Source organism: Acinonyx jubatus, chromosome E2 (assembly GCF_027475565.1).
Source record: "Acinonyx jubatus isolate Ajub_Pintada_27869175 chromosome E2, VMU_Ajub_asm_v1.0, whole genome shotgun sequence".
In the NCBI taxonomy this organism is placed as follows: Eukaryota; Metazoa; Chordata; class Mammalia; order Carnivora; family Felidae; genus Acinonyx; species Acinonyx jubatus.
In genome coordinates this window covers 35021373-35033764 of record NC_069396.1, presented here as the reverse complement: position 1 = coordinate 35033764, position 12392 = coordinate 35021373, and the positions used below count along the sequence as shown (strand labels likewise).

Here is a 12392-nt window from a genome sequence, read left to right as displayed (position 1 = left end):
AGTAATCAGTGATCTTTCAAAAACAAAGACTCTGAGGCCTGAACATTAAACCTATATAGCAACTTGACATTTTAAATTCACAAATAATACCAAATTTCATTAAAAAGACTTCTTTTTCCTTGTAGTTGGTGGAAATGTTGGATATGTCTGTCCCTGCAGTTGCTAAATTGAGACGCCTTTTAGATAGTCTTCCAAGGGAAGCATTACCAGACATTCTGACCTCAATTATTCGAACAAGCAACAAAGAGAAGCTCCAGGTACAATATTCCCTTCTTTAATACTAAGTTGTTTTTATTCAAGACAATAAATTTTGACCTTCAGTAAGAGATACTGGAGATTCACAGTAGTTGAAATGTTCTTATCCTAAAATTGACTTTTACTGATTGCTTTATATTTTTATATACTCAAGCAAGTCTTTTATTCACATTGTCAGTACTAGTAGTTTGTTAATTTATGGAAGAAGTTAAAGTGAAGAATAATTTTTAAAAATGGTAAATATATATTTTGTCTATTTTTAAACATGTGGAGCTGTGACCTTTTCTTTGTGAATTGCCTGCTTTATTAGAATTCTTCATGATGTTTCTTATACAAAGCATCCCTGTGATGCAGTATCTATGATTTTCAGTTTCTATTTCTTTAGAGTGAAATGAGTTGTAAAGACACTCATTCTGCACTCATTAGATTCTGCATTTTCCCCCAAAGTTGTAAGTTTTCTTGCATACTTACTTTTATAGTATTTTTAAGTAGTCTGTTTTGAATCTTCCTAGAACATTTAAGTTAGTTTTATTGAAACGTCCTTTATCAATTTATGCATTTATGTCTTAACAGTTATATAGCAAATCTAGCAAATTATAATAGTGAGTGCACCAAACAAAGAAAAGTGTATACACACCTACTCTAAACACAAAAATTCTGTTCAACTGATAGGAGCAGAAGAGTGCTGGGGTACCAGAGAGTAAGCTGGCTGTGGACGTCAGCAAGGATGTTTGGGGGAATGGAAAGTGTTAGTTACTCAGAGCATTAGCAGAGGTTGATTAAGAGTACTCGTGTTCTTTCATGAATGTAAAAATTTAATATTTTCAACCTAGAATCTGTTTAAACCTAATATGTAGACAACTATCTGGGTTTTAAGAGAATAATGCCAGAAAGAGTTCACATTAAATGTGTGTTTTGGGGCGCCCGGTGGCTTAGTTGGTTAAGTGTCCGAATCTTGATTTCAGCTCAGGTCATGATCTTAAAGTTTGTGAGTTTGAGCCACACATCAAGCTCTGTGCTGATAGTGCAGAGTCTGCTTGGGATTTTCTCTCTCCCTTTTTGTCCCTCCCCACCTCAAAACAAATGAATAAACTTAAAAAAAAAATGTGTGTCCTTGCTGTTGGAACAATACACATGGCCTCATTTTTAAATGAAAAGTCAAGATTCCTTTTTTTTTAGGATTCTAGTGATTTAATAGAATTAATCTTGGTGTGTTGGCCCTAAGTTAGCTGTGAGTATTGATATTTGTCTTTCTTACTTAATAATTTAAGTCATGACTCTGACTGCCTTGTTTTGGGAGCTTGTGTTTCTGAGAGATTCTGCTAATCGACTCATGTCCCCTTAGATTTTAGATGCTGTGAGTCTAGAGGAGCGGTTCAAGATGACCATACCGCTGCTTGTCAGACAAATTGAAGGCCTGAAATTGCTTCAGAAAACCAGAAAACACAAGCAAGATGATGATAAGAGGGTAAATATGTCCTTTAATTGTTTCTTTGTGTTTCCAGTTGTTTTTATGTGATGTGAGATTCAGTTTTTTTGAAGTAAAAAAAAAAAAAATGGAATAAAGAAAGGAACAAAGAAAAAATTTCATTGGTTCTTAGCATCCAAGTTACGGATAGCATTTTGAATTTGGTGTGTGTTTCTAGTCCTCTTCCATGTCTGGATTTTGTTTTTAACATATTTTCTCATTTTCTGTTCTTGGTAAATTTGGGTAATCATTGAAAGGTATACTTTACTAAGCCATTTCTCTTTGCCAAACATTGTGTGTTGTTTCCAATGTTTTCTATATTTTAAAAGCTAAATAACTGATGAGTGTCTTTGAAAATAATTGGAGGGGGGAGTTGTACATCTTACATTTCTTTTTTTTTTTAAAGTTTTTGTTTTAACTCCAGTTAATGTACAGTGTAATGGTAGCTTCAGGTGTACAATACAGTGATTCGCTGCCACTCCCATACAGTCCCCTGGGGCTCGTCACAACAAGTGCCCTCCTTAATCCCTATCACCTATTTCCCTTATCCCTCCCACCACCTCCCCCTTTTAACCATCATTTAAGAGTCTGTTTCTTGGTTTGCCTCTCTCTCTTTTTTCCCCTCCCTTTGTTTGTTTGTTTTGTTTCTTAAAGTCCACATATGAATGAAATCATATGGTATTTGTCTTTCTATGACTGATGTATTTCACTAAGCGTTGTACTCCCTAGGTCCATCCATGTCATTGCCAATGGCAAGATTTCATTCTTTGTTATGGCTGAGTAATACTCCATTGTGTGTGTGCACGTGTGTGTATACATATATATGTGTATACATGTATATGCCTATGTATATATGTGTATGCATACACAAATTCTTGATCCATTCATTTGTGGATGGATACTTGGGCTGCTTCCATAATTTGGCTATTTTAAATAATGATGCTTTAAACATCAGGGTGCATGTATCCCTTTGAATTATCCCTTTGAATTAGTATTTTTGTATTCTTTGGGTAGATGCCTAGTAACACAGTTGCTGGATCTTAGGGTAGTTCTATGTTTAACTTTTTGCAGTACCTCCATACTGTTTCCACAGTGGCTGCACTGCACCAGTTTGCATTCCCACCAACAGTGCCTGAGGGTTCCTTTCTCTCCACATTCTCACCAATGGCTTGGTGTTTTTTGAGTTTTTGATTTTAGCTCTTCTTATAGGTGTAGGGTGTTATCTCATTGGAGGTTTTTTGTTTTTGTTTTTGTTTTTGATTCTGTTTTTGTTTTTTTTGGGCTCTCACACTTCACCTCCCTGGTGCAGCAGGCTAGATGGGCTGGTGGTATGCCCTCAGTGGACTGGAGAGTCCTCAGGATCCTACCTCAGCCAGGGAGCAGCACCGGCCATCACCTTCATTGCACTCTCATATAGTTTTGACTTGCGTTTACCTGTTGATCAGTGATGTTGAGCATCTTTTCATGTGTCTGTTGACCATCTGTATGTGTTTGTAGAAATGTCTATTCGTGTTTCTGCCCATGTTTTAAGTGGATTATTTGTTTTGGGGTTTTATAAGTTATTTTGGATAATAACCCTTTTTATTTATTTTTTATTACTATTTTTTTTAATATTTATTTATTTTCAAGAGACAGAGAGACAGAGAGTGAGCAGGGGATGGGCAGAGAGAGGAGTCACAGAATCCAAAGTAAGCTCCAGGCTCTGAGCTGTCAACAGAGCCTGATGCAGGGCTTGAACTCACGAGCTGTGAGGTTATGACCTGAGCTTAAGTTGGACACTTAACCAACTGAGCCACCTAGATGCCCCTGGATAATAACCTTTTATCATATATGTCATTTGCAAATACCTTCTCCCATTCCATAGATTGCCTTTTAGTTTTGTTGATTGTTTCTTTCACTGTGCAGATTTTTATTTTGGCGTAGTCCTAGTAGTTTATTTTTGCTTTTGTTTCTCTTGACTCAGGAAACATATCTAGAAGGAAGTTGCTACAGCAGATGTCAAAGAAGTTACTGCTGATTTTTATGATTTCAGGGTTCACATTTAGCTCTTTAATCCATTTTTAATTAATTTTTATATATGGTATAAGAAAGTGATCCAGTTTCATTCTTTCATATGTTGCTGTCCAGTTTTCCCAGTACCATTTTTTGAAGAGACTGTGTTTTTTCTATTATACAGCTTTTTCTGCTTTTTTGAAGATTAATTGACCATATAGTTGTGGGTTCATGTCTGGTTTTCTGTTCTGTTCTATTGATCTATGTGTCTGTTTTTGTTCCGGTACCATAGTGTTTTGATTACTACTGCTTTGTAATATAACTTGAAGTCTGGAATTGTGATGCCTCCAGCTTCACTTTTTTTTTTCAAGATTGCTCTGGCTATTTAGAGTCTTTTGTGATTCCATACAAATTTAAAATTTTTCTAGCTATGTGAAAATATGCTGTTGGTATTTTGATAGGGATTGTGTTAAATGTGTAGATTGCTTTGGGTGGTATAGACATTTTAGCAATATTTGTTCTTCCAATCCATGAGAATGGAATGTCTTTACATTTCTTTGTGTCATCTTCAATTTCTTTCATCAGTGTTTTCAGAGTATAGGTCTTTTTACCTTTTTGGTTAGGTCTATTTCTAGGTGTCTTACGGTTTTTGGTACAATTGTAAATGGAATTAATTCCTTAATTTCTCTTTCTGCTGCTTTATTTTTGGTGTATAGAAATGCAGCAGGTTTCTGTACATTGATTTTGTATCCTGTGACTTCACCAAATTCATTCATGGTTCTAGTGGCTTTTTGGTAGAGTCTTTCAGTTTTTCTATGTATAATATCATGTCATCTGCAGATAGTGCAAGTTTTACTTCCTCCTTGCCAATTTAGATTCCTTTTATTTCTTTTTGTTGTCTGATTGCTGTGGCTAGGACTTCCAGTACTATATTAAATAAAAATGGTGAGAGTGGACATCCCTGTCTTGTTCCTGACTGTAGAGGAAGAGCTCTCAGTTTTTCCCCATTGAGGATGATACTAGCTATTGGTTTTTCATGTATGGACTTAATTATGTTGAGGTATGTTCACTCCAGACCTACTTTGTTAAAAGATTTTATCACTAGTGGATGTTGTACTTTGACAAATGCCTTTTCTGCATCCACTGAAATGATCTATAACTTAAAAAAAAATAGTATTAAGAATACTACAAAATTGTTTCCTAGGAGGACTGTATCACTATGTTTTACCATAATTTAGCTGACTTTTTTGCTTTTAACTTATAAAAATTTTTGTTTTCATTTAGTCCAACTATGTAAGTCTTTTTCTGTCTTCTAAGCTTAGAGTCCTCTATCCTCCAGTGATTTGACAAATACCCACTTTTAGTTTACCTTTTACTGATTTTTAACTCAACAGTATTATAAATAATTCTTCACTTCTCCATTGATTTGTGATACATTCATTATCATACATTACATTTATATGAGGTCTGTCTGAAGTCTACCTTGAGCTGTCAGTTTTACTTTTGTTATGTGTGGGCAGAGTTAAGATCAAGAAAATATATTTGATGTGGACAAGAGTGGAAATGATAGTTCTCTGAAGGCTGTTGGAAAGTAAGTGAAAGGTTGAGAATAATGTTAGATTTGATGGTCATCAGCTCAGAAGTGTTCCTTCATCAGAAAGAATACATTATTGAGAAAGAAGGATTCCTCACTGATGGGACTAAGGAAAGGAGCAGAAAATAGGCTGGAGGAGAACGAGGACAGAAACAGGAGTAGCCTGTCTGGTGTTTGTGTTTCAGGACATAATGGTATAATGCCGTTTAAAACAAAAAGCAGAAATGTGAATTATTTCTGGTTTGAGATCAGATCATTAATTTAGTTATCCATTTTGTGTAGAAAGACAAACCAGTGCACACTCTGTCTTGGCAGACACAGAGAACTGCAGCTTCTTATCTATTAAGTGTTACCGTTGCTTAAGGAGACAAGTGTTCAGAATTGCTCCAGAAAATGATCACCCAGGTGACAGTTACTTGAAAATGTAGGAATCAGAGGGTGATATTTGGAGTTAAGCCTAAAACTTTCTCTGCCTATTCCCTTAAGAGTTGAAAGGCACTTTCCTGTAGCTGGGAAAAAAACTGCACAAAAAAGTACTTCTGTTTCAATGGTGAAAAAATTAATGTGCTTTTTAAAACTCTCATTTAAAATTTTTTTTTATTTTCATTTAATATTTCATTAAAAAATATTTTGTCTGCTATTATGTAGCTAAAAGTATATATTTAATATTTTTGTTTTTATAAAGTTGTATTTTTATTTGTGTTCTTAATGTTTTATATTTGAATGTATTAAATAAGTAATAGTTTAAAAAATAAATTCCCAGGCTTTTAAATTAAATACCAGTGTATCATTTTGCTCCAGTGATGGCTGGTGTTTATTCATGATATTGAGTTGAGAATTTCAAAAGAGCATTTTAGAAGTTTTAAAATATGATATAGATCATGGAGAAAGAGAACACAAAATAAAACCATTTGACTTGGCACAGAAGATGGTTATTGGATTTCAAAGCACAATTTCTCAACATAGTGGAGATAAAGGCCAAAGTACAAAATAGAGATTATGGAAGTAATTCATGAGGATGGAGAAGTAGTGGTCAAAGCCACTTGTTGGAAAAGCAGAACTTCGCAAGAAGGGATGTAAATAGTGTGTAGGTAAGTGATATAGGTAAGATAAAGTATTTGAAAGGAGGAAGACTTTTCTGTGTATTGGAGACAAAGAGAACAGAGCCAATGGTGGAAACGTTAAAGATGTTAGAAAGAAATTTTGTAATCTAGGAGGAAAAATGGAATTTATTCTGTTGCTGATTGGTAAGTAGTAATATAATCAAGAAAGTAGTGGCTATAACAGTAGCTCAAAGAAAAATAATTCCTAGATGTTTTCATTATTTCTAGTAGCCAGCTCTTGAATTTTTTCTTATATTGTAATATAAGCATATACTAAAGAATCATGTCCATTTTATGTTGATCCACTTTTTAAATTCTGCTGCTTCCATATGTGCTTGTGTCTCTTAGTTATCATTCTGAACTTAGTTCCTAAAGATGTAGACCCTAACCATGAAAATGTTATTCGGCACCAGTTATAATCTTGTGTGTAACTAGGTACCTCGTTTCCAGTTTATTTTAACACACAGTTTTACTCTTCTACTTTCTACTTTAGGTTATAGCAATACGTCCTATTAGAAGGATTACACACATCCCAGGTGCCTTAGAAGATGAGGATGAGGATGAAGATCATGATGACATTGTCATGCTAGAGAAAAAAATACGAACATCCAGTATGCCAGAGCAGGCCCACAAAGTCTGTGTCAAAGAGATAAAAAGGTAAATTGAAGCTAAAAAGAAGCTATTCATTCATTGGCACTTTCATTTTCCTTTTAATAAATATTAAAAATTATTGGTCATGGAAACTTGAAACTGCTTCTTTGGATCACAAACTGAAAGCTGAGTTATTTGTTTTATATTCTTTGATCTTTCTCCTTTTCTTATATTTAGTATAGTCATAAATCACCACTCATTTTATCTTTCCTTTGTCAATTCTTATCTTTCATGGTTTTCCAAATTGTCAGATTAGAGCTGTGATCTGTAGAATCTTCAGGTTATCCCTCTTCATTCCTCAACTGGAAACTGATTTTTAAAGGATTCTTAATACTCCTGAATTAACATCAACTTCCCTAATCTTTTTCTCAGTGGCTGAGTGTTAAGTGGTACATCGCTTCCACCTCATATGCTGTCAGTATGATTACTATTGTTAACTGCTTTTTCATTGTCTTAAATATGGGCTGTGCTTTGTTTAGACACAATGTTCAGTTGGCACTGTGCTCTTCACATGTCACTTTTTTCTTCTTTAGAAAGAAGATTGTAAACCCTAGAGGGCAGGGACTGTCAGTTTCTCTTTGCATAAGAAAGTACGCAGAAACCTTGATGACATCATAGGGTACATGAATAATCTCAGGGGTAAATAGAAAACCAACTTTTTCCTTATGTACTTGAAACATTATAATTTTGTTGCATTTTCTTTTATTAGTGAATTATAATGAACCTAATTGAATGCTCAGTAACAAAAGATTGGACTCTGGGTTCACAGATAAGATTAGTTGTAGTTGAGGGATATTTTATATTCACTGGCATTGGTTAATAAATGAGGAACATCTTTTGTGGGCAAAATACTTTGTTAAATACTGCATATATTATGGAAGTTGTATTTTTAGTTAAATATCTGATGTTAGCTTGTTTTTACAAGATAATTTTATCTCTGATTCCAAAAAAAGTAAATAATTATTGTGTTATGCATGATTAGGCACTTAACTCTTACTGTGAGAAGTAAATCAGGTAAGTGTGACTTGAGACTCCCCCTGCGAGATACTGATACTGATAAGGTTGAATTTCCAGGATAGAATCAGATAGTGTTCCCTTCCCCACTTGCCCAGTTTGCAGGGATCTGTTTAATTTTGTTCCATAAGTACTTCACAAAACAAAATAACTAGTTTTTTTTTAATGTTGCCAGATTTCTTAAATCAATTATTCATGATATATCTGACCCAGAAACGGAGATATATATGCTGGATTTTTGTGTTTTTTATGGAATTCTTCTATGTTGTGTAACATTTTGCTATGTATTCTTTCCCCATAGACTCAAAAAAATGCCTCAGTCGATGCCAGAATATGCTCTGACTAGAAATTATTTAGAACTTATGGTGGAACTTCCTTGGAACAAAAGTACAACTGGTAAGCCAACAAAGTAACAGCCTTTGCAGTCTGATTGTCATTCAGAAAGCTCATGTAGATTCTATTGAAATATCATTGATTATCTTACTGTTACTGTAGTTCTAGATGTATTTAGGCAGTGAACTTGTGTCATCTAGGTCTTGGGATCAAACAGGAAAAGAAGGTGCTACATGAAAGTGCCTTTTGCCTGATTTTAGAGAAAATAGGATTTTCTATAAGAGTGATGTAAGTGTTTCTCAATACCAATAGCCAATCAGAAGATAAACTTTTACATCTAAAGAAATAGTTACATATAGTTACGTACTAGAACAGTTGTACCATTTGGAATCTTATTTTTCTCATATAAAAACCTATTAAATTTAAACTCTTTTTATCCTTCTGTCCTTCGTTAGACTTGTTCTCTTTCCTGTGTATTTGCTGTTTTATCTTGGGATGAGAAATACACTGTATTTAGATGCTCTATTGTTAAATTTACATACAAGGTCTGCTGAATTCAACAGTGGATTGATTACCTGAACTGCTGTTGGCATAGGAGTAGCTGTATGATTGACTTGTGAAAATTTAAAGATTTATTATCCTGGCTAGTAAAATTCTTACATTTAAAAAAGACACTAGAGATTTTTTTAAATGTTAGCTCTAAAACACACATTTGTGCCCCCACATAAGATATGCTATACATGCCAGATTACAGGATGTTGAATTTTTAATATTAAAAAATACTTGCTTATTAACCTACAGAGGACCATTCTTTCTGGTATTGATAACTTAAAAAAAAAATTTTCCCCTCAAAGAGGGCCCAGAATAAAGCACCTTTGTGTTAGATTAACTATGCCAGGACGATGTTAAGGTTAAAGTAGTTCCTTTCTTAATCATTTTTTTGGACAGGATCATCTAACACATTTTTAATGTGTATGACTAGGTACTAAGATGAAATTGACCTAATCATCTTTCTTTTATTTTGACTACCCTTAGATTTCAATCATATTACAGTTCTTAGGTTCTTGTTGTAGAAAGCAGTTACATTCTGGGTTATGCTAATTATTCCTTCATGAATACTCCGTAACTTTGTGTTTATCCCATTCTCTAGATTTTGGGTTTTTTCCTAAGTTTTTCTCTCTGTTTGAATGTTTGTCTATAAAATTAAAAAGCTAATTCATCTTTGTTCTCTCTTAAATTCTGAGAATCTGTAAATTTTCACTAGATTAAATCAGGTTGCACTAGTGAACTATAGAAGAAATTTTTTAGAAGCAATTTTGCTTTACTTTCCAGTTTTATTGTGGTATAATTGATAAACAGTAAACTGTACATCTATAATATGTGCATTCTGATAAGTTTTCACATATGTATGTATCTGTAATACCATCACCGTAATTAAGATAGTGAACATACCCATCGCCTCCTAAATTTTCTCATGCTTCCCTGATTCCTCCCTCTCTCCCTCCTTTTCGTCCTCATCCCCAAACAACCACTATAGATCAGTTCATATTTTCAAAACTGTTACACACATGGAATGATATAGCATGTACTCGCTTTTTCTGATTCTTTCAACATTAGAGGTTCATCCATGTTGCTGCATAGATTAATAATTTGTGTATGCGTTTACGTGTCAGGAACATTGAGGTTCTTTCCAGTTTTTTGGCTCCTATATATAGAGCTGTTATGTTACCATACTAATAAATTTATTTCTTATATCATATTTGCCTAACAACATTGCCTTCTAGTTGAAAGTGCTTTACCAAACTGCAGCTGAGTTTCTTGGTTTAATTCTTAATTCAAAAATATTTTTTGTATTTTTTGGAAACTCCATAGTGAGATGAATGCCGGAGAGCATGGGGTCCCATTGAATCAGCCTCTCTTTGTGCCACATGATCAATTTGAGATCAGCTGTTGGTCTGGATCTAGCTGGGCTGTGGGGAGGTCCATTTTATTTCTGGTAGGCTTCTGCTCACTCGGTGCCTATTTTTTTAAGTGAAGTGGTCCTATTCTGTGAGATTTGGAGAGGGCTCTGCTGCCTGTTAGTTTAGACCTGGGAAAGAAAGTTACATTTCAACTTTGTGTTGTTTAACTGCTGCCATTTTGTTTCACCTGCCAAGCTTCCATGTTGATACATATTTGATAGGTATTTGTCATTGATGCAGTCGTGACAATTTTCAAACCCTGCTATTTTTTCTTGACAGTAGGATGAGTGCACAGTCTGAAGAGCATCTAGATAACTTGGTAATCCTAGGGGCCTTATTTTGAAATTTTGGTATTCTCTCAGTAACATTTTTCTGTGCTTCAGGATTTATTTTAACTAATGACTTAGGAGAAATGCAGGGTGCATATAGTAGATACAGTATAATGGCCTGAATATTAAAATTGCAGATTTGATTAATTGCCATTAGTAGCTTAGTGAGTTGCTTCCAGCTTCCTCCCCTCTCCACTTGCCTATTTAAAAACTGAACTTAATTAATAATCAGGAATTTTTACCAAGCTTATACAGTATAATTGTATAGGTTTCGGAGCAAAATGTTTATTTGAATACAAGAGTGCTGACTCCTTTACTGAAATAAACAAAATATAAAAATGGGACAAAGCTGTTATTATTTTCACAACTAGGGAAGGAGGCCACCCACATGCCAGAAACTCAAGAGAGTTTCTGCTGGATGTGTATTAGCATTAGAGATGCATAGCACTCATGTACCCCCACGTGAAAATACTTTTCATCGTTTAGTATTCCAGCAGAGAACTGAAGATGCATAAATTGTGGTATAAAAGGAAGTGTGTTGTGGGGCGCCTGGGTGGCGCAGTCGGTTAAGCATCCGACTTCAGCCAGGTCACGATCTCGCGGTCCGTGAGTTCGAGCCCCGCGTCAGGCTCTGGGCTGATGGCTCGGAGCCTGGAGCCTGTTTCCGATTCTGTGTCTCCCTCTCTCTCTGCCCCTCCCCCGTTCATGCTCTGTCTCTCTCTGTCCCAAAAATAAATAAACGTTGAAAAAAAAAATTAAAAAAAAAAAAAAGGAAGTGTATTGAACTTTTAAACCATTTCTGTATGGAATTAGATTTAAATAATTATTATGAGTGTGGTTATAAAACCGTGAAAATGTCTTTCATAATTTTTGAAAGAGAAGCTTACCTAAGTAGCAATCCTCAAAAGCAGAAAGGAAAGATTTGAAGGAAAGAAGTTTCCTAATTTTCCCATCTTGAATAGAAAGAGCCAGTAGATACTATTTAAGTCTTTCAGTTGTAAATAGAGAAATATATGTTCAGGTAAGTTTTAAATTTTTTACATGTATTATTACAAGTATTATTTTACATGTATTATTTAAAATAGGAAGCATGTATTCTGAGCCATTAAAAAGAATAATCAGAAAAAAACGTATCCTATATAGAAAAGACACAATAATTTATATAGCATAGAAATTGTCTTCCTTAAAAGTTTGAGGAACTTTTAAAAATTGTCTTCACTTGGCATGTTTCTTAGAAAAACTTCCTTCAGAGTATCATCATTTTTTTCTAAATTGCATGGAATTCTGTTCTTAAACTAGTAAATGTTAATTAGGGGTGAGTGTTACATTATAACAAGTGACAAAATGGTACAAAATGACATTTTGATGGAAAGTTTTTCTTATGCATGGTGATGTAATAAATATATTGATAACATAATGTTAAACTTTTTTGCATAACTAAAATAAATCCCACTGGGACTTAGTAGATTATTCTTAATAGATCTGATTTATTAGCATTTTAATATTTAGAGCTATACAAAATGGAATTGGTCTGAAGTTTTCTTTTGTGTTTGCTGTGGTAGGTTTTTAGAGTCTGGGTTAGCAGTGCCTAACAGTTGGAAAACTTCCTGTCATTTATTCATGTGTTTGTTAGTTGGAGTCTGAAGCTAGGAAAGGGGGAAGAATTTTTTTTTTCCCTTTCCAAATCACTCA

General features: G+C 34.3%; 1 protein-coding gene across 1 annotated transcript in view; it reads left to right on the top strand.

Moving 5' to 3' along the window:
• LONP2 (lon peptidase 2, peroxisomal) overlaps nucleotides 1-12392 on the top strand; it is a 103056-nt gene that overhangs the window by 10748 nt on the left and 79916 nt on the right. Inside the window, exons 3-6 of the mRNA XM_027044422.2 lie at nucleotides 126-257; nucleotides 1601-1723; nucleotides 6906-7069; nucleotides 8379-8473. Of these exons, the coding sequence (XP_026900223.1) occupies nucleotides 126-257; nucleotides 1601-1723; nucleotides 6906-7069; nucleotides 8379-8473 (514 nt within the window). The remainder of the gene's footprint in view (nucleotides 1-125; nucleotides 258-1600; nucleotides 1724-6905; nucleotides 7070-8378; nucleotides 8474-12392) is intronic.